Source organism: Ambystoma mexicanum, chromosome 1p (genome assembly GCF_040938575.1).
Source record: "Ambystoma mexicanum isolate Mex_15411 chromosome 1p, UKY_AmexF1_1, whole genome shotgun sequence".
NCBI lineage: Eukaryota > Metazoa > Chordata > Amphibia > Caudata > Ambystomatidae > Ambystoma > Ambystoma mexicanum.
In genome coordinates, this window is record NC_090921.1 from 524,677,004 (window position 1) to 524,703,163 (window position 26,160).

Below are 26,160 nucleotides of genomic sequence, written 5' to 3' on the forward strand. Positions count from 1 at the left end.
CTTGGTCCTTTACTATTCCATAGCACAAATGGACAGTCTGGCGGTCTGGATAGATGAAAAGCATGATGTAATTCATCAGACCTATGCTGTATCTAAAGTATGCTCAGTGAAATTATGCATCCAGCCCTACTTCCCTCCCATATTTTAGCATGAGTGTGTGACGATTGCTAAGCACCCCTTCACTATTTTAAATGTTTTAGAAATTGTGTACCTGGGTTCACTGGGGGCACCTGCTGTTGCACTTGAAGCACCTTCAGAGCAAGGCAGCTCACTCCATGCTTAAGATCCACTGGCGGCAACATAGCTCACCATCCCTGAGCAAGAAACATTTGCTCCTTTGCCTCTAAGGATCACATTTAAACCCCAATGCTTACTCACAGAGTCATCCATGATGTTGTGCTAGACTATCATCTGTAGTATGAGCATTATATTTTAATGGGAATTCACCAGACATAAAACAGACAGCTTTTTAAGATCCCCGCTGATCGAAAGAACCTTGGTGTCAGATACATTTTTGTCCTGAATCATAGGTTGTAGAATCATCTTTTGTTACAAAAGAAATTAAAACACAGCTCTTTGCTTCAATGGCCAGTAGTTAGCTCTAAAAGTCACCATAACATAACATGAGATGACATAATACTCTACATTAGCCATCGTCCATCACATTGGTCTGCTCTTTGTCAGCATGCGCCAACGTTTCCAATGATCCACACTCACTCTCATGTCTCCTACCATAAACCATAATTAAACATCACCTTAAACAGCTCTAGCATCTGCACCAGACATCGCAACATTCTGCCAACCTCTGCCATCTATCATTGTACCCTGTGTAACCTCCCTACTATCCCACAACATCATCTCCAATAGTCCACCACATTCCTCTGCCATCCACCATCATCCACAGCTATCACCAAACATCCTTGGTCCCTCCCCAACCAGCGCACAATTCCATAATACACCCTCCCCTTTGAACCATTTTTATCCCACCATTGTTCAAGCTATGCCCATTACCCTAATACTATTTACCAGCACCAAACATTACCACATTCTCATTATCCCTCGGAATTATCTCCAACCCTTCACCACCACCATCCTTCAGCATCTATATTGGAAGAATTAGGCCATTTTCAGCCTTAGCAGAAAGCTTAAAGAATCATTACAAGTCAATTTCCTTTGTACAATCTGGCATTCCAGCAAATTGAGAAAGTAGTCCTCTACCTGCCTTCTCTATCAGACAACAGGGATATGTACAAAAAGGAAGTGGATCGTACAGATGATTAGTACTTTTACATGTTAACACAAAGGTTTGGCTAAGCTTTGATTCAGGTGTTTGCAGGAAAGTGCACGGGCAAGCCTGAGATCTCACGGAGGGAGTAAGGGCTGGTTAATCCCAATGTTTAACCTAGATTGACCCCCTTCAGGGCTTCTTCGGGAATCTAGCAGTCTCTCTGTTCATTGATGGTTTTAACTCTTTAAGCCATCTCTTTCAGCTCCTGTATGGTCCACTTGTATAGGGAAGCCCAGTGATTGCCAATTCTGACTTGGGTTTGAGGAAGCAGAGCCTCATTCTATATTCTTTTGACCCACATATCACTGTTATTGGTGCAGAACCGTTCTTCTCACTGTCAATCTGCCCTTCTTTTTATATTCTGATTTTAGGCTGAGATTAAAAACATAAAATGACCATGCAAAGGCAGCAGGACATATATAAAACCTGTTCAGGAGGACTTAATAACACTGTGATTATCGCAGCGGGCGCACAAGAGTCAACATTTGAAATGCCTCTGGACTTTGCATCTTGACTATGCCGGGGAAGAGTAGCCCAGATCCTAGACATATCTGGAGGTCTTGTTCCCCCCTCTAGGGAAGCAGGTTAAAGAGGGCACGCGCCGGAGCCCTTGCTAGACTCCATACTTTAAACCAATGGGTCTCACACTGAAACATAAAGGATGCTCTGTGTGCCACCTGACACACCAAAAACACCCAGATGCTGGCTGACAATAATGGTTACCCTCAACCCTCTAGCGTTCATCACAGCCATCCCCCGTCTTCTCCCATTCACCTCCCTTTTTCCCTTGCCTTCCCCATCATTTGCCACTTACTCTCTCCATCGACCAGTATGCCCAGCTATCTACCGCTACACACCTTCCCTCCCATCAACCTTCCACACCTCATTCTCCATTGCATCCACTAACACTAAATCTGATCTTCTGCTTTCCTAATGCTTGTTTCCTTTTTCTTGGCAGCTGGTTGGCTGTTGAGCATGCAGCAGGTTACGATAGAAGAGCGCATCGGGGAAGGAGAATTTGGAGGTACTTACACATCCAACACTTTTCATGTGTAAATGATCTGCTGCTCTGTGTCCTCCCACTCCACACTCCATGGAAGTGATGGAGAGCCTGTTCATTGCTTATAACAAACTAAGTCAGGTGTTGACAAACTTTGGCTCTCCAGAGGTTTTGGACTGCACCTCCCATGAAAGGACACCAGCATAGTCAATAGTGAACGATCAAGGGAGACTGACTACAAAACAGCTGGTCTGAGTGCATGTGAGAGATGTGGCCTTTCAGGGCTTCACTTAAAGCATCAGTTCCTGCATCAAACGCTAAAGCTCGATGTTCTGATGTGTCGTGGTCTGTTTGTCTGCATTTTCCGCTTTCACATGCATGAAATTATGACACCACAGCTCAAGTGCCACATGTGTGCCCTTCCTTTGAAATGAGGCCAATCTGGCGGCCTTTGCTGCTATAGGCAGCAGCCTAGAATTGTCTTGTCAGGAAACTGGCCATGTAGGTTTTTGCTGAAAATATGGCACTGTTTTTTAAATGGATTGCGAAAGTATATTTAGAATATATATTTATATATATATATATATTGCACATATGTTAATGATACATATCAAGGGATCCCTATTGAACATTGCATACGATACCATCCATAGCTGAGTTTTTAATAGACATGTATTTATTTCTGTCAGTATTGCACATAGTAAATCAAGGGCTTAAATCCGCCCTTTGCAGTATTCTCTTCCTTAATGCTACATGCAGCCATTTCCAATACCACATGGGGTATCCTCAAAGACCCACATTCATTATGAGTGTACTGTCACTAAACCATGCCAGACCTGCAGTATTTCAATAATGTCCTATGCAGTAAAAATATTAACAATGTTCCTGAAATACCCCATGCCCTGGTTTATAAAAATGGATGTCCATAAATGTGGAAGGTATAATAATAATGTGTGTTCTTATATAGCTCTTCATGCTGAATTCCTTCTACTTCCATGTGCTGTAATAACAGGGGTCATCACTGCCTCATGTAATGGGACTCAAGTTAATGACCCTGCATGGTCCTGTCACAGGTTCAAATTTGCAAAGTGCAGGCTGCCCGTTCGTGTGAGGCACGTATGTATCTAGGGAGATTTCTACTCATTGTGAGAATGTGCGTATCAGAGATTTTTCTGACGTGCAAATGAGGAGGATATTCTAGACACAAAGGGATATCAGCAAGTGAAGTGCTCGCCCCATACATCTCTGTTCAGACTGCATGACTAGGGCTCGAGTCCTGGCCAGGTCGACTGGGACCTCATCCTCCTGAAGTTGATAAACGGAGCAACATTAAATTGACAAATAATAACACCTATTGTTACAACACAGAAGTGGGTGATATCTATCAGAAGGCAGTATTTCAAAGCGTGGTATTTTATTATTATTATTGGGGTATTTATTAAGTGCAGACCTCGCTCTGGGAAGCAACAGAGTGCTTTACAATCACAGGGGGAAGAACACAGTGACGGAAGCAAAGACAAAAAAAGAGCAGGGAGATAACACTGGAGGGTGAGGGTGGGCAATAGGCAACAAGGGATCTAGAAAGGAACGAGGGGAGAATACAGTGGGGAGTAGATCCACAGAGTCGCTGGTAGGGTAGGAAATCCAGGGTGTGTGGACCTAGGTGTTTGGGAGGAGCCATTCCTTGAAGAGGAAGATCTTGAGCTCTTTCCTGAACTGTAGAAGTGATGGGGCAAGTCTGATGTTGACAGGGAGGAGGTTCCAGAGTCTTGGCGCATAGACAGAGAAAGTCTGCCTTCTGGTTCTTTCCTTCCTGCACCATCGTAGTTCAAGCTTGTGGATTGCCGGCCTCCAGAGATGCTGAGTTTCTTCGGAGATGCTGAGGTTCTCAGTGAGGTAGCTTGGGGACTTCAGGGTGACAGCCATGTAGATGATGCTCCAGGATTTGAAGTTGATACGGGCTTGCAGCGGGAGCCAGTGCAGTTTGTTGAGGGTCGGGTGAAGTCGTTGAATTTGCGGAGTCCTTTAATGAGTCTTGCTACAGCATGCAGAACACATCTACGGGGTGCCAGGCTAGTCACAGGTGGGCCTTCTGAAAGGGCATTGCCACCATTCAAGGAGGACCAAGACTTGGCCAGCGGATCTGGAGCTGTTTTCTGAATGGAAGGGCTTGATTTTCCACAGGAGATGAAGTTAGTACCAAGCCATTTGTGTATTCCTTGCTATGTGCTGTTTGAACACGAGTAATTTGTCAATGGTGAACCCAAAGGGACTTGGCACAGGTGGCTGACTGGGGTGTGAAGCCTTCAAGGTTCATAGAGAGCCAGGTCTGGATGCCAGGGTATTCGGTGTTATTGGAATTCATCTTGAAGCGGTTGAGCTTCAGGTAAGCACTGGATATCCAGGACTGGTTCAATGTGAGGCAGGTTTTGAGCCTGTTGATGTCTTCGATGGAGACTATCTTGAGGTACAACTGCGGGACATCTGCGTATTTGTGGATCTGGTTGTTGTGTGGAGCGAGAAGGGTTCTGAGCGATTCGATATAAAGATTGAAGATGGAGGGGGACAGGATGGATCCTTGCAGGTCTCCACAGGTGATGGGTAGAGTTGGTGATCTGGAAGAATCCTTGTATATGAACTGTAAGTGATTATCAAGGTAGGATTTGAACTAGTGGAGGATGATCTCGCTGATCCCCATGCAGCAGTGTAGAAGGTCAGTGAGTGGCCAATGATCTACTGTGTCAAATGCTGCTGAGAGGTCAAGGAGAACTAGGAGGCAAGGATGGCCATCATCGAGGATTTTAAGGACATTGTCAATCACCTTGATGGTAGCTCTTTCTGTGCTGCATCTGGGCCTGAAGCCAGATTGGTAGGACTGAAACAGATTATTGGCTTCAAAGTTTTGGAGGAGTTGCGTGGCTACTGCTTTCTCAAGGATCTTACCTAGGAGGGGAAGATGGGTGATGGGGCATTAGTTGCTGAGATCATCAGGATCCAGTTTTGGTTTCTTAAGCCACAGAAGATTGGTCTAGTCTTGAGGGTTGAGGGGGAGGTGCCTTGAGTTAGGGAGCTGTTGATGATTGTCAGTTAAGAGAGGAGTGTTTCAGTCAGAAGTGTCTTGAGTACAGAGCCAGGGAGGATGTCATCTGCATACGATGTGGCCATGAGGGATGCTAAGGTGACAGTGAGGCCTTCCATAGTTAGTGTCTTGAAAGTTGTCCAGGTAGTCGTAGTTTTTTGCGAGCTGGAATGTGTTGACTTGGTTGCTGGATTGGCAGGGATGTTCAAGTCACACAGGAAGATGTTATTGGCATGTTTGAGAGACATGGTGGTGACCAAGTCTGTGAAGTCTTCGATGAAGGAGGCGTTGGGCTTGGGTGGTCTGTAGATGAGGAAAAGTGACTGTGTCCATTGGGGAAGGTGGGAAGTGGCAGGATAGGTTTTAGAAAGAGCCAATGGTGGCGACGTCTAGTTTGGTGCATGGCCATAATTCCTTGTGAATGATGGCGAGGATGCCACAATCTTGTTTGGACAGTTTTGTTGTAGAATTCTGTAGCCATTTTGGGTGAGGAAATCTATGATGTGGGTGGAGGTGAATGTCATCCAGGTCTCAGTAATGAAGATGGCATCCAAGTCATGTGTGGTGATGAGGTCAGTGATGTTGATTGCTGAGCGGACTTTGACAAGAATTTCTTTTTTGTTTAGTGGTGGATCCTGGAGTGGTGATGGGGTATATGGTGACCTGGGTGAGATTGCTGCGATGAGATGTCCATGATGTTGCTGGTGAGGGGCATGGTTGGTGATAAGTGGTGATGGTAGAGAGGGCTGTTTGGATAGAGGGGTGAAACACATATTCAAGGAACCTAGCTGAGGTTAAGAGCGGCAGGGTTCTGGTCCTGGGTCCTGCTGGTCTGAACAGGCCCAAACAGGAATTGCCCTTGTCTTCATCTGCTTTTCACTCCAGACACCCGGGCAAGAGTCGCCCTTAATCTAAGAGTTCCAAACAGAAAGGAAGAGGCAGAGCTAAGTAGGTGGGTGGGACTTAGGTCATGTGACCTAGACCCACTTGCACCTGCTTACCAATTGCAAAGGAAAAGAGGCTGGAGGGCTGCTTAAGTAGGGAAAAAGATTGACAAAACAAGAAGGCACCAACAGATTAGCAGTGATTGACAGGTAGGTGGGGCGTAGGTCACGTGACCTAGATCCACTTACACTAACTTGCACACCAACTGCAAAGGAAAAGAGGCTGTAGGATGCTTAAGTAGGGGAAGAAGGGCAGCAAAACAAGACGACACCAACAGATTATTGTTATTATTACCTTAGCTGGTTGCTTCCTGCTTCTCCTTACTTAGGGGGCTAGGGTGGGGTAGCGGTGCACAAACAAATCCCCCGAAACAAAATATATAAAATCTGGCTTTTAATTAAACATTCACATCTTTAGCAGTCCCTGTTCACTTTTTCTGCTCCCTCCTGGACGTGGTGTTCTGCTGTACACGACGGTGGGCCTGGAGCACATGGATCTTGCATCTGAGACACCAAGTTACCTGTAGCCAGAGTAACCAAATGAAAATGGGACTAACATCTTTGCAAAAACCAGACTATTATTATTGATATTGTTAGGGTATCTTGGACCTAGCTTCCGGAAGCATCTCAGCGCTTTACACGTCATGCAGGAATTACACAGTGAGGGAAGCAGAGGAATGGAGGGCGAGATAACAACAGGGAACAGGGTGGGCGGGTGGTCAATTTGACAGCAAGGGATCATCAAGCAAATATGGGGGAAAACATTGGGGGTGTGCAGGGCATTAGCTTAGCACTTTTGGGGCCCAAGCATGGACATCTTTGGGGCCCCCTCCACCGAACAAAAGGAATTGAAGGATTCAGAATATCTGACTGTGCCCCGCTTGTCACGATCATAACCCACAGCTTGATATGCTGCATCACAGTCAACAAAATAAGCATGGCTGACTCATTTTTAGTTCCCTTACCCTCTTCATTCTTGCTGTAATCAGAATTATAAACATGTAGCATTTCAAGAGCAATATTAGGAGTTCATGCCGAGGGTACTTGTGTTCTAGCATAGGTACAGGAAACCTCTCATTATAACTGCCATAAGGAAGGTATATTGTTTGTAGTATGAATGCAGGGAACTGATTGTATGAAAAAGGTGCACACAATCCAGAAAAGACATAGGGCCTCATTACACGGATGGTGATAAGGGATTATCGGCACCGGTAAGGGCACCGGTGCCGGTAATCCCTTAGCGCCATACTACGAGGTCCCTCAGTGGGTCCCGTTCTTAACGTGTGGCCAGACCACACATTAAGGAAGGGACCCGCTGAGGGACTTCAGGGCAAATAACGGTACCGCTAATAGTGGTACCGTTATTTGCTCCTTCCCCATTCCCATTTGAGCCCTATGGGGGCTGAAATGGGAATGGGGAAGGGCCTTGGTGAATAGGGAATTACCGCCCCGCCAACCTTGGAATGGGGCAGTAATTCCCCCATTCACCAAGGTGGAATCGGTAAAATACCGGCGGCAACCATGGCGCTATTAGCGCCATGGTTACCGCCGTCCATGTAATGAGGCCCATAGCACTCAAATTAGCTGCCTCGCTGAATGCAAAAGTGTTCAAGCATGAATACAGGAGACCAATTGGAAACAAGAAGAAAGCTACACATACCATGGCATACATATAGGCTGAAGATCAGAAGCTACCAGGAAGGTGTTCATATACAGACAGATTAGAAGAGGGACATGGTTTTCAAGTAGTGTTGCCATTAGAGAGCAAAGACACACATGGCTGTGCTGTGCAACATATAAATATATCAATGCTCACTATTATTGTAAAGAAGGCAACACTATACGCAGTGAAATCATGAGTGATGCTTTTTTGACGATCATACCCTATGAACGAAATCACTATGAAAAGGCTGACAATTTTGAAAAGGTCTAAACACTAGCAAATTTGACAGATTAGGCAATACGAGATTAAATGAGATGCTCAGGATCACACATTGGTTAAGAGGTGAAGCTGGGATTCGCTCCCACTCTGCAATGTTTGCACTTACCACTTTCTCTTCCAGTTCTTTACATGAACTAAAATAATCCCATTTTTTATAACAGACTTGGAAAGTACACAAACCACATAACCCCAAATGACAATTTCTAAAAACAAAACGTTCTAGAACCATATCATGCAAAATAGGAATGATTCCATCTTCATTGTCTCCATCATCAAGGTAAGTATTTAAGTGCCAGCATACTAACTGATGTGATTTTAAAATATTTAATCTGGGTTTCTCTTTTGCATGTTGAAGTTAAGAAGGCAGAGCTTTTCACAGAGACAGCAAAGTACTGTCAGTGATATAAGATGAGTTGTCCAGCGTCACTATATTGTCTGCTGGCAAAGCCAGGAAACAAACATGAATGCTTTGGTTCCCCAGACTTGAATTTGAATACCTAATCACCTCTCCGGACTAACACTTTATGCTCATGATTGGAGGTGGATGTCTGGGTTTTACAACTCCCCATCTGAACAAACCAATTTCTAGACCATCGCTGTACTGATGCTATGTTATTCTCTATAGAAACTGCTATCTGGTACAAAACAAAGTAAATATACTTGCAGGTTTATCAACTTCAGACATAGGAAAGGTTGAGTCGGCCTTGCTGGAATTTGGGATTGTAATCTTGCATATGAACAAAAATCTCTGCAATGGGTGCTTAACACGCTGAGCTATCTTCTGCACCATTGTGGCACACAAATGTTTCAATAAGCATTTCAACGTTTGCTATTCCACATGATCCATATAATCCCCACAGAAAGGTGAGGTTGTTACAGGCGTAGAGGACGCACAAACTCTGTATGCCACAGGGAACACAGAAACCACTGCAGGATAAATTGATGATAGCAGAATGTACTTGTCAACTGCTGACAGGCAATAGGTTTAAAGCCTTAGCAGCATGTCACATAATATCCTGACATTGGCTATTTAAGTTCGGTGAACAATGAGAATCGACTTCTTTTGATCAGACAGCCTTCTGGGCCCCGCCTCCAAGGTGGGGGCCTGGGGCTGGTGCCCCTTTTGCCCTCCCATAAAGACGTCTCTTGGAGTGTGTACAGATTGCCCAGTCTCAGCTTAGGTGTGGAGTGTGTGAGCGTAGGTTTTTCGGGAGGAGCCATTCCTTAATGAAATGGGTCTTGAGCACCTTTTGAAATTCAGAAGCGATAGGGTGTGTCCCTGTTGATGCAGGAGGTGGGAGGTTCCAGATTCTGTGGGAATAGATAGAGAAGGCTTGTCTTCTGGTTCTTTCCTTCCTGCAGGATTTCATGTCTGCACGTGTCCTTAATTCTGGTGGAGCGTAAGCTTCCTGTGATGCAGAGCTTGTCAGCGACGTAGCTTGGGGCTTGAGTGCAACGGCCTTGTGTATGATGCAGCAGGATTTGAAGGGAACACATGCTTGCAGACAGAGCCAGTGCAGTCTTATGAGGATTTGAGTAATGTGGTTGCATTTGCAGAGTCCTTTGCTCATGCAGGACATATCTCAGCAGTGCTGGGTTGGTCGCAGAAGGACATCACCTATTGGACTAGACGCTGTGCCAACATATGTAATGGCTCCTTCCCCATGCCATATACCTCTTCTTACGTAATGATAGGACGGGACCCATGTCACGTAATTATGCTTTGTATTCATTGTATGGCTTTTAGTTTAATTTTGCAATTCTGTTATAAATGCGAAACTTGAACATCCAGTATGCAAAGGAATAGAAACAGCACTGGATGGGCTAAAACCACCAGGCCTGGTCCCACTAATTAGGAGACCTGGAAATGGCTCAGAAAATTGAGGAAGTTGTATCATGCGATTGGGACAAATGTACTACTTAAATTAGGAATAAAACAATATAATTGAAGCAAAGTCAAATTTGTACTCAGGTTTTAGAGTAATTCTCTAGGGGATCTCGCTAACAATTGACCATAAAACACCTCATTCAGTCATCTATGAACAGAGCTCTCAAGCTTCCCCATGACATGTGTAAGTGGAGCATCCAGTTCTAGGGTGTGCTCTGAATTTAACACAGCAAATGGGAACCTTCAAGTCTCAGAATGCAAAGAATAAAACTAGGACTGAATTACATATTCATGCAGAGGCAGAGGAACTTGGGAGCACTGTCTATGAATGTGTGTTTCGCTAATTTTGCTTCAGCAATCTGCCTATGACTTCTAATTAGCTAGAGACCCAAATAGAACCTACAATTTTAAAGTCTAGCACTTAGCAGTATACCTTTAAGAGGGAGGTCTTTGGAACTCAAGAAATATTTATCGTGGCCTCAGAATGAAACAGTCCTGGCCCTTAAAGCTCTTGACATGCCTCTACTGCTTAAATACACAAGCATTGGCAAAACCAATATTTTTGGTATTTGCTGTCGTTCTTTGCATATTGCATTTATAGGCACCAGGGTACAAGTAGCGGAGTGTAAAGTTTCAAAGGAGGATGGGATAAGGGGCGCGGGTGTGCAGGAGCATGAGAAGGATGGAGAATAGAGCAAGGGAGGAAAAGATTGAGAGAGACTGCCCTTGATGGTAAGCAAGAGGAAATATGAGCGAGACAGGTTGAGTGTGAGAGGATAAGAAATAAAGCGACAAGAGAATGGGAGAGAAAGGATGAGAATGCGTAGGTGGTGGGTGGATTGTAGAGAGAGTTAGCTGGTTTGGGCTAGGGAGAGTGGTGGTAGCATGGGTTTGGGAAGAGTAAGGTGAGTGGAGATAGAGAGAGTGGGGATCGGGTGGTTGGGTTGGTAGAGAGAGTGGGAGAGGTTTAGGCAGGGTAGAGAGCATGGAGTTAGAGACAATGGCAGTAGGGTGTGTGGGGGTAGTGATGGTGGGGATAGGGTGGGTGGGGTAGAGATAGTGATGGTAGGGTAGGTGGATGGGGAAGAGAGTGGCAGTAGGGTAGGTGGATGGGGTAGAGAGAGTGGCAGTAGGGTAGGTGGATGGGGTAGAGAGAGTGGCAGTAGGGTAGGTGGATGGGGTAGAGAGAGTGGCAGTAGGGTAGGTGGATGGGGTAGAGAGAGTGCAGTTAGGGTAGGTGGATGGGGTAGAGAGAGTGCAGTTAGGGTAGGTGGATGGGGTAGAGATAGTGGCAGTAGGATAGGTGGATGGGGTAGAGAGAGTGGGAGTAGGGTAGGTGGATGGGGTAGAGAGAGTGCAGTTAGGGTAGGTGGATGGGGTAGAGAGAGTGCAGTTAGGGTGGGTGGTGTACCCAGGATCGTGTATTCTTGTTCCTGGGACCAGCCCAAACACAAATAAAAACCCCTCTCCCTGGCAAGTTCGAATTTTATGTGACACACAGTGAACTCACTCTGGAAAAATCAACAACAAAAATGTAATACACTTTCATTTATTTAACAATTAGTAGATAACATAAACGAGCATTAATTTAGCAAGAATGGGAAGATTGCAAGTTATAAGTCACACATCACATAAAGCACAAATCTTATGTTCCTAGACAATCGACTGTCACATCAAGAACCCGTTCAGCCTAGAGACTGACCACCTTCTCTCTCTGGGCAGCACTGGACTGGCCTTTCTCCCTCTGCCTGGTCAGTGCTTAGATGAGATATGGCACGTTAAGAACCTCTGCACAGGAGTATGCTGTGAACTCTGGGCATCACACGTGCACAGTGCAAGATCCACAGAAGAGTCTCTCCTGCCCATCATTGGTGCAAACCTTTTATCAAATGGGCCTGTCACTCAAGGTCATGTAACCTTTTTTCGAACCTTCAGTGCAAAATATGCTTTCTGGTGGAAAATTACATCTTTTCACCAGTCCAAACTGCTCTTTCCCCCTTGCATCTCTGTGACTAAGAATGTGCCTCTCAAGCAATGCATGTTATCAGCACATGGGTCAGCTTGGAAATTCAACTCTGAGTTTTCTGTTGAACTGCATGTCTGTTTACAATAAACGGTGGAGTCGTTTGCAAAAGCAGAGTGTCTTAGTAAAAGCTAAACGCAAGCATTGCAATTTACCCCTAGTGAGCAAGGTCTACAGGCCCTGTACTCTGCTAGTTAGTGACATATTATTGCAAGACTGACCACCTAGGCACTTTAATGCTATTATACTCAATACTTTCCTCTATTAGCTATTCCTCCATATGCCTTGGCAAGTTGTGCCCTTATGCACAGTGTTGTTAGCTCAGCAGGTTATGCACCTGTGCACATCGTAATCATTCTATTACAGCTGGTTGGTGGTACAGAGAGTGGGGGTAGGGCGGGTGGGGAAAGGGAAAGTGCGGGTGTGGTGGGTGGGGGTAGAAAGAGCAGAGGCAAGGTGGGTGGTTTGGGTAGAGAGGGTAGTGGTAGGGTGGCTGGGTGGGGAAGGAGAGAGTGGGGGTAGGGTGGGTTGGTGGGGCAGACACTTTGTAGTTCAGTGTTTGTGCGGGGAAAAAGAGAGGGGGTTGGATGGGTGGGTGGGGGTGGTCATGTTGGGGCACTGGTGGATGCGGTAGAGAGCATGGGGGTAGTGTGGGTTGGTAGGGGTAGCGAGAGTGGCGACAGGGTTGATGGATCGGCGTAGTGACAGTGGGGTAGGTTGGTTGAGGGTTGAGAGAGTGGGGGTAGGGTAGGTAGATGGGGTGGAGAGAGTGGAGGTAGGGCTTCTGGTTGTGGTAGAGAATGTGGTTTGGTGGGTAGGGGAAGAGAGAGTGTAGGTAGGGTGGATGAGTGGGGAAGAGTGAGTGGAGGGAGGATGGGTGAGAGTATTGAGAATGGGGGTAGAGAGAATGGGGTTAGGGTGGGTGGGGGTAGAGAGAGTGAGGGTAGGGCGGGTGGCATAGATAGAGTGGGGGTAGCGTGGGTGGTTCAGTGAAAGAGTGGTGAAGTGGTGGTGTTTCAAGAGTGGAATGCTCATAGTATCAGGAAGCATATATACCGAGTGTCCATCTGAGTGACTATTTGAGAAGGACTAGACTATGCTAAGGTGCACAGCTCTGATTCCCTGCTTGTACGTGAGCTGCATTACTTATATTCATTGCGCGCTTGATCTCTTTGTCTCTTCCTGTATCAAATATCTTACAATCCACATCATACAACTAATAACGCGAAGGCTATTTTTGCTGTGCAACTGCCCTTCTGCAAACTGATAGATGCTGGACAAACGAATTTGAACTCGCGAAAGTGTGAGCAAAAGTGTTTTTGCAATTCTGAAGTAGGCTTTGTCTTGGAACTCACCAGCGACTTGCTCTGCCTGGGCGCAGAGCTCGGCAATCTGCAGACTAGCTGCAGCTGACTACTAAACATGGCTATCAGCGCAAAAGTGTGAGCAAAAGTGTTTTTGTAGTTCTGCAGTTCAGCAGATAGCAGACGGCGGAGGGCAGGTAGAATTCAAATGTTTTTCATCTTTTATTCTTACTTGATTTAATATGAATTCACTCCGTAGCTGTCTAGACATACTGGGCCTCATTACGAGGTGGGCGGTAAGGGGTTAACGGCGCCGGTAATGGTGCCGGCGCCGTTAACCCCTTACCACCCTATTACGAGGTCTCCTCGCGAGACCCGCAAAGGCCGCCTGGTAAAACCAGGCGTCCTTAGCGGGTCCCTCGAGGAGACCAGGTAGCTAACAACAAGCCCGTTATTAACAGGCCCGTTGTTAGCTCCCTCCCCATTATGGGGATGTACCGGGTTCGGGTTCCCTGAATGGGGAAATACCGGGCCCTCCAAGGTTGGAATGGCGGACCCGGTATGCGGTAAGGGGGTAACCATGCCGCTAATAGCGGCATGGTTACCTCCTAGGTTGTAATGAGGCCCACTGACTTTACAATTGCGGACCAAATGCTTGAAATGGCCCGTAACATGCCTCTCCCTACGTCTCCCGGTAATAAGGAAGCCACCTCACACGCAATAGTTTCTGAAATGCCGGGTGTAGCAGTGGATCAAGCCCTCGGGCCGGAATGTGGGGAGATGGTTATGAAAGGCAGGGTTTTGAATGCAGATGTTACAAACAGCTTAGAAGCTAGGGAGGAATTGGCAAATTTGATGGACAATCAGGGTGTTTTTGTACACGGTAACAATCTGCGCTCCCCTTCATTCTATTCGGAATTGAAGGATGTGAAAAAATGTATCAGACTCTTTACCCACCTCCAAGGCATCTACTCCTCGACGTAAGCAACACGGCAGTCCTGCCCCATTTACAACAAATATTTCCGCTGATAGCAATCCCAGTGCTCAGAAAGCAAGAATTGCTCTAAAGTACGGGCTGTCTTCATTTGTCTCCTAATGGGAAGGAATCAAGTCCGAGCTGCAGCACCACTCAATCGCTCTTGAATAAATTCAAAGGAAATTGGACACATCTTCTAACGAAGCAGAGCTCAAGGCACATTTCCTCCAGAAGGACGCTTCACAACCGAAAGGAGCATCAGACCTTTCACAAGCAATGTCTATGTTGCAACGCCCGGAGCGTGGCTCGTAAGTGGAGGTTGAACAATCGAAAGACAAAAATGTTGCTTCTTTAACTCGGATCCCTGTCTCCCTTGAAAGGGCACCCGAAATTGGAGTAAATACGGTTAAGGAGCCCCTCTATAGAATGGCCATGCAAAAGAGAAAAAACATTATCCAAACAGGGAAAAAGTCTAAAAATTGCAAGGCCCAAAATAACAATTAACAATCTTCGAGAACATTTCTCAGGAATCTGACCATGGCAGATGCTTTTGCAAATTCCAAGTCAATTTGCCTCAAATACTAGTACGAGGAGGGGAATAATGCCCTGAGAGTGATAATGGATAGTTTCTCGGAAGGAGGAGAACTCTCTGAGTGTGCTGCACAAGAGACTTATCGACGGGAAATTACACATCAGGTCAGGTGTGATACTGATAAGAAAACCTTGAGACCAGATAAGAAAACCTTGCCCACTACTACTCTGTGTGAAGAACCACGGGTGCCACCTCAATCGGTTATGGTGACAGGGGAAAACACCCAGGTGCATTGGGAAACTGTGTCTGTGCAAATGGATCAAAATGAGCTGGCGTGACCCCAATACCAATTTTGGAAAATAGAGTCTGCACGGGGTTACAGCATACGTATGTATGTATGTATGTATTTTAGTTTGTATAGCGCCGGTAGCCCGTAGGCATCAGGGCGCTTGCACTTACAATACAACAACAACACCAGACAGACATAAAATAACAGACACTGGGCCTGTCCGAGACCCCGAAATAATACTTTCCCCAGGCTCTTCATCTGAAGAGGTATGTCTTCAGGTGCTTCCTGAAGGTAAGGTGGTTTATCTCTGACCTCAACCCTTCGGGCAAACTGTTCCATAATTTGGGGGCCATCACCAAGAATGATCTGCCCAAACCAGATTTCAGCTTGAAATTGGGGACTGACAGCAGACATTTTCCCTCCGAGCGTAGACTTCTCCTCGGTATATAGGGCACTAGGCTCTTTTTCAAATAGACCGGCGCAGAGCCATAGAAACACTTGTGCACCAAGCAGAGGGCCTTGAACTTGATACGCTCTTCTACCCTGAGCCAGTGCAGTGATATTCTATCTGCTGTGGTGTGATCTTTCTTCTTTAAGTTCTTGACAAGCCTGACCGCGTTATTCTGGATCACTTGGCAGCTAGCTAAGTCCTTGGAAGAGGCCCCCAACAGCAAAGCGTTACCATAATCAAGCCGTGATAGAATAATGGCTCTAGCTATCGTGGCCATATTACCTTCATTAAGGAACGGCTTGATAGCTTTCATTAATCTCAGGTAATACGCTGTGTTCTTATGCAGGTAACTGGTCTGGGCATGGGAGTCGACCGCAGAATTGACCATCATACCCAGTGTTTTCACTGTAGAAGCCACCTGAATGGTGGCATTTTTGATTAGAAAAGAATTGTACTGAGGTCCCAAATTTGCCAGCTGGCGGCTGGAGCCGAACAGCATCAATTCCGTTTTTGAATCATTCAGGCACATCCAGTTTGCCTGCATCCAATCGTCTATTGTCATGTAAATCCTGGCGATCAGTTCACTGTCCTTAGCGTGGTGTCTGCCCCCCAGTTCCAGTATGAGTTGGGTATCGTCCGCGTAATTCGTGAACGACACACCTGCTTCCACCAGTAAGCTACACAGAGTAAGCATATATATATTAAATAACATAGGAGATAAACTAGCACCTTGGGGAACTCCAAAAAGGATATCACAGGGATCAGAAAAACTGTTGCCCCAGTGGACTCTAGCTTGGCGATTAGATAGAAATGACAGAAGCCAGTCCAGGGCTCTTTCAGAGCACCCCACATTTTCTCTAAGTGCCTTGATGAGTAGATGATGGTCCACTAGATCGAAAGCGGCACTTAGATCAAGGAGCATTAATAACCCTAACTTGTTCTTATCGAGCAAACTCAGCATCCGATTCTGCAGGTCCAGCATGGCTGTCTCTGTACTATGAGACGCCCTGAAGCCTGACTGTTGCTGGTGCAGAACTCCCTGGTTCTCTACAAAATGTTGGAGTTGCTGTGTTGCGACCTTGTCTAGGAGTTTAAGAATAAAGTTCGAGTTAGTTATCGGACGAAGGTTAGCTGGATCCTTGGGATCCAAGCCAACTTTCTTTATAAGTGGTGTAATAGTGACTTTCTTGAGGTCTCTGGGAACTGTGCCCTCTTGGAAAGAAGCATTCACTATTCTCTGAAAGACCGGAGCAAAAATATCATTATGTTGGAGAATGATGCTAGGAGGTAGGATGTTTTCTGCACAAGTAGTAGGGTTCATATTATTCAGCAACTCAAGCATATCTGCCTCCGAAATGGGGTCAAATTTGAAAAACTGTTTTCTGACAGTTGCCCTCATTTGTGTGGGTGGCAAATCCTGTTTAGCGGTGGATCTAGCTTTAATAATATTTTGTCTGGCTTTATCCGTTTTGGCTTGAAATGCATTTAGGACCGTATTGCAATCGGCCTCTGTGGGCATAAAAGGAGGAGTGATGGATGCAGGTTTTTCAATACTCTTCAAAATATTGAAGAGTTTGCTGGTCTTGTTGTCTGCATGCTCTATTTCAGAGTTGAAGAATTCAGCCTTAGCTGTTTTGATTTTGTCCCTATATTCCTTATCTTTGCTTTTCCATTTATTTTTGCTAACCTCAGATTTATCTATGAACCATTTTCTTTCCAAGGACCGCTTTTCCTTCTTCAGAGAGTGGAGCTCTGAAGTAAACCAAATTTGGCTGTTGTTGTTTTTCCTAACAAACCTTGTAGTGAGGGGTGCTTCAGACTCCACCAGCTTGAGGAGATGCTTATTATATTTGTCTAAAAGAATATCACATGTGTCGTGATCCTGAAAGGAACTCAGAATTTTATCAATGCATGTCTTTAATTGTGGCTTATTTAGCTTTTTAAAATTTCTAGTAGCTATTTTAGTATGCGGGTTATGCTTATGTGCGTATGAAGGCAATTTTAAGTGAGCCGATATCAGGAAATGATCACTCCAGATACATGGTGTGGTTCTGCAGTCTTGCAAGGATACGTTATATCCACACAACCAATCTAACTGGTTACCCTGAGGGGTGGTGGGATCCTTGTTAAGTACATTAAAATCTAGGTTATTCAGTGCTTTTTCCAGAGCAATGGCTCCTTTGTCCTTCTCATTACCTCGCCATAGATTCAGGTCTCCCATGATGACCGTCGATGCATTGATACAATGGTAGGATGTTCATATTCAACCATGGTTTGACCTCCCATGGAACATTGAGGGGAGCGGGGGCTGCCTACATATGATCATAAAGTGGGGGCCACAGAAAATAAGAACGAAGCGTTCTATGCTCCAATTGCACAGTCAAACATGATTTCGGCAGGTGGAGAGTTTGCGGAAAACTTGCATGCCAAACTGTGTGCTTTAAACCCCCCAAAAGAAGTAGACCACAGAAGTGCAGCCCACATGAAGAATTCAAATGTCTTCCCTTCAGTATCTTAAGGGGAGCTACTGGAAGACCAAATAACTTAGAAGAGACAAACCACTGGGACAAGAACAATGGTCTGCGATCTGAACAGCCCAGGCCTGACACTGAATGTGGGGTTTTCGTTTCTTCGAAAATGCATGTTTACAATTGAAAGCGTCACTAAGGATGATTCAAACTTAATCCTAAATGGAAACGCAATCCTAACAGTGTTCTCAGAGATTCCGAATTTGTACAGAATTAGCACCATGCATATTGAACGTGTTGAATTTAACCATATAGCGCATACTAATATTCTTACTCTTAATGTGGCGGTAATACTTCACGAGATACCGCACCTTCGCTCTCCAGGCGTTATAGTGAGTGAATTGGTTTTAAACAGGTCCCAGAGCGTGAATGAATTATATTGTTCGGAAACAGGGTTTAAAACACAACAAATTCAGGGTAACATTTGCAAGGGGACAATAGAATGGTAAACTTTTTGGAAGCAAGGGAAGGTGGGAGCGGGATGCACAGGGATGGTCCTGGTTATCGGGTGCCCTCACCAGTAACAAGAAAGATGAAATAGTAAATCACTCTCTCTAGCCCCAATATTCCCCTTTAGGATAATGACTTGGAACCTTAGGGGACATACCAAATTAACAAAGAATTCTCAGATTATTAATATATTGAGAGAACATAACATAGTATGCATTCAAGAGCATTGGTTAACTCAACTCCTGAGTGTTGATGGGTATTCCACCTGTTTTCTTATAACATTGATAAAATCTGGCTCTGGAATTTTGGTAATTAATGAGTTGTCTCTTCAGACGGGTCCTCAAGCAGTAGAATTTAGAATCAGTGCCAATGATGGACTAGAATAGATACTTCTAATTAATATTTACTGGCATGAGAAAGTGGGCCAGTTGGATAAGTTCTGTTACAAATTGAAAACGTTGGTGGAGGGCTGATAACATGTGAGGGTTCTGGGGTACCTGTAACTCGTACAATCATTCCAATAAGCACAACAAAATTGAAGTCCTTGGAGACTGTGGATCTAAAAAGATTGGAAACGGGACCCTATGTGCTGGAAAAATCCACCTGGTTTAGGGGGAATGAAAAGAGAACCTTAGATTACATCTTCATGGATTAATTGCTTTTTAATAACTGTTTAGAACTAGGTATAGAGGCCACCCAATGGAGTGACCATTGTATTCTGAGTTGTGTAATGAATATTCCGCCTGAGTCTTCATTGAGTACGTTTGAACATGAAGTGCGGCCAATTTGGGGGGAAATTGAGTGGTATGGAATAGGGGAGTCATCAAAAAAGTCAATAATAGGATGGAACACTGTAGTATTCAGTACGCACATCATTTAATACAATGACTGTCCCTGTGGTCTCATGGGTGGAATGTCAGAGGTGTAATGGAACCTAGTGACGTGCAGGGTTCCCCAAGGGACAGTTAAAGGGACTTGCAGGATGGGAGCCAACTAGAATGGATGTTAACCCACTGCTCTCCTGTTTCCCTCTTTATACTTTTGCCTTTTGTACCCTACGTCTCCTGCCCCATCATTACCTGATGTCTGACTTAACTGATGATAGAGGTCACTTCAAGCACCTATTGGATTTCACCAATTTACAACACAGAATGGGGTTGTTCACAATTGACTGTTTTGAACAAGTAATATCCTCAAATCTGGTTACCAGTTAGATTAAAGATAGTCCTTCAAACACTGGTCGTGGGACATCACATGTTTATGATTCAAGTATAGCATCAAACAAGCAGGAACTGAGGGTAGACCTAAGGGACAGTTAGAAGAGCCAGTTTTTCAGCTGCAGAAAAATTGAGAAGGATATCAAAATTTACTTTTACATTTTAAAACTGGGCAAAAGGTCAAAGAGCCCGGTTATGTTATTTGGACTCTGTGCAGATGCTGAGGTGCCTTAAAGGCAATCATGTAGTTCACTTTTGGTCCCTGGTGAACTCTGCAAGGAATATCAAAAAGAGTGTTCAACTAAACGCAGTGACAGAGAGTGCATGGATTACTCATTTTAAATCCCTGTGTTGTGAAGATTTGATTAAAAAATGTAACTTAAACCCATTGGAGTATAAGGACGGTGATTCTTATAACATCGATTTCTCACCGCAGAGTGTTTTTGACACTCTCAGAGGGGAAGGGAATCTAGGGCACTCGACCGTCACTCTTGGGTGTCTTAGTAAATTGCAACTGGGGTTCAGGAAGGGTCATGGAATGACTTTGATTTGATTGAATAATGGAATAACTGTAGCATGTTTGACAGGGGCTGTAATCACCCCAGTCGATATTGAGGTGTTCACTGGCATAGTTAAAAGGTGGATAATAAGATGGGCGACAATGGTTTTAATGATGCCAAGTGGGATCAGATTTTGGGGCAGGGATGACTTAAGTCGACAGATAGCAGCTGGGATCTCGGTGGAAGAGAAAGAGGAGACAACAGAGCAGGATGCAGTCGCAGGCAGCCCTACAGAGAGTGGTGGCAGGGCAGCTTAATGAGGTAGCCCGCCACTGATATTTTATTTTCATGATGAAGAACTAAGACAGTAAGTCGCAGAGTTCCTTCAAGGGAGCCGTAAAGGAGAGGCCATGTACAACCTTGAAAAGTTCTTTAGGCTCGTTGAGAGAAGCCTCAGTCAGCTGCTTGGCATTAAAAGTGGCACGATGATATTGCTGAGTGGCCTGAGTCTGCGCAAGTTTGGCTGCCGGGGCAAAGGAGAGTCTCCACTGGCGCTGAGTTTGCAACGTTTCTGGCACATAGCCCAGTGCTCCTCGGAGAACCATGGCTGCGTAGGCCATGCCGATGGTCTTGACCTCTTAAGTGGGGGGCAAGGCTATCAGCTACTGCCAAAAAATAGCCTTTGAATAGGTATATTCTCAAGCACTGTCAGGTATTAGTACTGCAAGGGAGTTACAAATCCATTTGTGTAGCGACTAGAGACCATATCTCCGTATTCGATTTGGTAGGCAGAAATCTCTTATGAAGGTGATTGAATGCGTGAGCCATCAGCATTATTCAAGCTACACCCATCTATAGCTGTATATGTCATATTAAATAAATCTGGGCAATTAACGAAATAAATTCCAGTCAAGAAAGGATTAAGACATCAGTGCATCCTTGCCCCTTGTCTATTTATTCTATACGTTTCAGATGTGGGAGACGCAATTGAACATTCAGCATTCGTTTCACCAAAAATAGGCCACCTACGAATCTCGCGGTTGACCCGTGCAGACAATTTCCTTTTGTTAGATTGTACCCCGGTGGGTTTGCAGCATTTGTTCATTGCCTTTGCAGACTATGCTGCGTTGGATTTCTTAAAAATCAACGCTGCAAAAACGAAGGTATTTAACATATCATCCACCATGAAGTCTACAAAAGGAAAATGGGTGTTGAATGGAACTCAGCTGGAAAAAGTACCTGATATTATATATTTGGGTTTCAACATCACAAGCTACCCAAATATAGGGAAAATCATGAGTTATTTTAGAGCTAAAATGGACTCATAGATTTCTCAAATGGTGTTTATTAAAAGCAGGTACAGTAGGTTTACAATTATATCCAGAGGCGTGGACAGGGTAGGGCCTGAGGGGCATGGCCCACCCAAAATCTGTAAATGCCCACTCAGCAGCGCTGTGTGGGTATTTACAGATATTCTTGTCAGTGCAGTGGGCCCAACTATATTAGCATCAGGCCCCATTTGCTAGACAAACCTGGCTACGCCTCTGATTATATCTCTTGTAAAGTACTGCATCAGCAACTTACCCCCGAAAATAACGTACGGAATAGAGATATATCCAAGTTGGGTCTCTGATTTCTTGGTTAAAATAGAAAGTAGACTCTGGAGAAGGGTGCTGGGAAAAACTAACTCTGTCCTAACTGTGGTGATTTTGTTGGATCTGGGCCTGTGCAGAATCAAGGCCACCGTAAAATGGAAACAACTAACTTTCTCTCAGAAATTGTTGTCTCCAAGCCGAAATTCTCTTTACTCAGACTTCTGGAAGATGGTGAGGAAAGAATCTTGAGGGACTTTGGAAAGTTATGTGACTCTTTTCTGGAGGAAGTCTGCCTTACCAGACAGGATTTGGTTAGCTTTCCGAATAAAGTAAAGAAAACAATAGAACTCTATGACTGGTGTATTTTGACAGATAGTTTGCACAAACAGAAGAGCATGTTGCATCTAGCACATGAGCAAAAGCAACTGGGAAAAATGGCACAACATTGGGATTCGTTTCCCTGTCAAAAGACCAGATGGGAATTTGCTAGCTTCCCTTGGAATCTAATTAAAGGCATGGTCTAGTAAAACATTTTATTTAAAAAATAGATAGGCAACATAAAAAAAAATACTAGCATTCTCTTTTTTAAAACTTCCTATGTCAAATTTTGAGCTATTCAAGCTTAAAATTCGCAAAAGCAAGTGAAATGGAGGCCCTCTTGTGCTGGCTTTTGCTTTTGCGGCACTAATGAAGGAAAAGCTTAGCCAGCTGTAGTAAACAAAAGCTACCGCTGGGTGTCTTTCCCTTCATTAGTGCTGTACGCGGAGGACGGGGACCGGAGACCAGAGCAGGAAAGATGCTGCTGAATCTCAGTAAGTGCTATTTATTTTTTTTTAAAAATAAGCACTAGCTGCATTTTTCTTTCTAAGTTTTCCGGGCTGGAGGAGCCCGGAAAACTTAGAAATAAAACCGCAGCTTTAAAAACGTTGTATTTATGTTTGCGGTCGCTTTTGAAGCGACCGCAAACATAAATACAACGTTATTGTGTTGGAAAACGCTGCGGTTTTTCTTTCCGAGTTTCTCAGGCTCCTCCGGCCCGGAGGAGCCTGAGAAACTCAGAAAGAAAAACCGCAGCGTTTTCCAACACAACCGCGTTGTTTCTGCCTGAATCTGCTTTCCCATTTGGGGCTCGCGGGCTCGGAAGCCCGAGAGCCCCAAATAGGAAAGCAGATTCAGGCAGAAACAACGCGGCATTGTGGAAAACAACCGCGTTGTTTCTGCCTGAATCTGCTTTCCCATTTGGGGCTCTCGGGCTCCCCAGGGCTCCAGGGGGAGCCCGAGAGCCCCAAATGGGAAATCATCTGTAGGTAGAAACACTACGCGGCATGTAAACATAACCGCGTTGTGTTTCTGCCACAACGTTTTTAAAGCTGCGGTTTTATTTCAAAGTTTTCCGAGCTCCTCCAGCCCCCAAAACTTAGAAAAAAAAACGCAGCTAGTGCTTATTCTTTTTTTTAAATAAATAGCACTTACCGAGATTCAGCTGCAGCTTTCCTGCTCTGGTCTCCGGTCCCCGTCCTCCGCGTACAGCACTAATGAAGGGAAAGCCACCCAGCGGTAGCTTTTGTTTACTACAGCTGGCTGGCTTTTCCTTCATTAGTGCCGCAAAAGCAAAAGCCAGCACAGGGGGGCCTCCATTTCACAAAATGGATGCGCCCATGTGCTTGCTTTTGCGAATTTTGAGCTTAAATCGCTCAAAATTTTACATAGGAAGTTTTAAAAAAGAGAATGCTCGTATTTTTTTTTATGTTCCCTATCTAATTTTTAAATAAAATTTTTTAGTAGACCACGCCTTTAAGACCAGAGAAATATTGGGAAGGTGCAAACTGATTGACTCTGATGATATTGCCTGTCGCTTTTGTAGTAGGAAAGGAACAATCGAGACAGTGGAACATCTGATTAGGCATTGTCCGAAGTTGAATCACAATCGAGAAGTGCATTTTGTAAAATGTAGGGGTACTAAACAATCGTTTGATAAGGATTCCTTCTGGAAGGATTGCCTGAGAGGGTTCCCGTATCATTAGCCATTGCAGTTGTGGGCTTTGTTAATTTTTCTGGATTTGCAGGACGATCCTGAATGAACTGCTATTACAGCTTTCTTTCTTTATAAAATAATTTTAAATGTCTCTGTGAATAAGGATGTATATTGTTATGTTCCCCTCTAGGGTTTTCTGTCACTATCCCCCCTGGCTCTGGGCGGGTGTATCGTCGCCTGTCTTGATTCCGGTGTTTGTTCGGCGTGTGTGTCGGTGCATTTTTGCACATGGCCCGGTAATGATCCATTCCTCCGCATGCGGCACATTGTTGCCCTATGGCGGGGCATTCCCCCGTGTGGGGGTATTTGTATCCACATTTGTAACACGTGGCTTCTGGACGTTTGTTTCCTTGAGTGGGGTTGGAGTATAATTTGTTGATTGATTCAACTTTATCACTGTGCTGTTTTAGTGACACTTTTCCTAGATTGTCCAGTTGTGAGTCCACTGCCGCTTCCATATGGGCCAGTGCTAGGATTTCTTCCAGGGACCTCTGTTTCTGTAGAAGTTGCTTACGAAATGGTTGTGAGAGGCATCCTGCGATGACTTGCGACCTGAGCGCCTCTTCGTTGGAGTATTTGTGGAATTCGCAATGTTTCAGTTTGATGCGGAGGCGCATTACAAAATTGTCTATTGACTCACCCTTCTCCTGTCTGGTCGTATGAAACATGTGGCGTTCATAATCCACGTTGGTATGTGGTGCAAAATAGTCTGATAGTTTGGCATGCAGTTCTCCATATGTGACAGTGTCTACGTTGAGTAATTCCCCCGCGATATCTCTTACTTCCGGTCCTACTGCCATGAATAGTGTATTTTTCAGTCTTGTGTCATCTGTTAGACCTATGGCACCGGTGTAGAACTTGAAATCCCGGAGCCAAATGGACCAGCGGGGACCTAGATTCGAGGTATCCCGTATTTCAACAGGGTTTGGCATGTGCATGACTTGGGATGCACCCCCTTCATTTGGCGTGTGTTGGGTGTTGTCCTGTGCTGCATTTGTTCCTCCTGGTGACGTTGTTGCCGCCGTTCCCGCCCCTCCTGAGGATGAGGCTGTGGTGCTCGCTGAGTCCAACATGTCGGAAGGTATGTAAAGGTTCTATGCGTAGATAATTGGTGTTGATGTTGGAGTCATGTTCCTTAGGGGCGTGGATTGAGGCCCCCATTGCTTGAGATTCGTATTTATCTCAGCCCACGAATGGAGTGGGATGCCTATTGAGGTTTATCTGTTGCTTCGATCCGCACGTGGGGCGGAATGCCAGCTGCATAGAAACGGTACACGCTCGTGATTCTGGTGCCCCGACTGAGCACCGAGCAGGGGTGGTGCATATGCTAGCACTGCCTTGCTGTGTGGCCCCTCTCGCCTCGCGGCTTGCACAACTCCACATCGCGCCGGGGATGAGCGCACCTCACCTCGTGTTGTGGGCGGGTTTCTCCAACGCTCCTCGCTTTGGGCCCCGTGCTTCCACACTGCCTTCACTGGGCGTGCGGGCGCCTCATCAAACTGTATGGAGCGTCGGGCGCGGGTCGCCTGGGCTCTTTTCTGGGTCCGCCGTCTCTCGAGGGGTGGCACCACGTTGTTTCCGCTGATGCCGTGTCCGAGGCGTGCCGACACGCTACACTGCTCAGCTGCAGACCTCGGCACGGTGTTAGTGGGACACGTACCCGCTCGTCGCCATTGTTATGTTCCCCTCTAGGGGCTCACGGGCACCAGGAAGCGCTTGCACTGAATGATACGCTGGAGCAAGGCGTATGCACAACATGCTTTATTCACGTTCAGGCAGCCACTGCCGCAACTATCCCCGACCCTCCCCTTCCCCTGATGTCACGTCCGGAACGTCATGTCCTGGGGCCACAAAGGCGGCCCGCCCACACAATGATGTGGGCTATCTGACATATATTTATGTATTTGAATGTTGATATACATTAATAATTCATTTATTTATTGTAGTTTAAAATATTGTAAAGCAAAAGCTAAGAAGAAGATCATGAATGAAATATTGTTAAGGTCAAACGTCGATTTAGCCAATAAACAATTAATACAAAAAGAACGAGAGTTTGGGGGGTAGAGTGGGTGGGTGGCACAGAGAGTGGGGGTAAGCTGGGTGGGGTACAGAGAGGTGA

The 26,160-nt window shown here is 45.3% G+C and overlaps 1 protein-coding gene across 1 annotated transcript in view; it reads left to right on the forward strand.

Moving 5' to 3' along the window:
- Positions 1–26,160, forward strand: part of MATK (megakaryocyte-associated tyrosine kinase) — a 383,377-nt gene that overhangs the window by 205,458 nt on the left and 151,759 nt on the right. Inside the window, exon 7 of the mRNA XM_069649416.1 lies at positions 2,247–2,312. Within this exon, the coding sequence (XP_069505517.1) occupies positions 2,247–2,312 (66 nt within the window). The remainder of the gene's footprint in view (positions 1–2,246; positions 2,313–26,160) is intronic.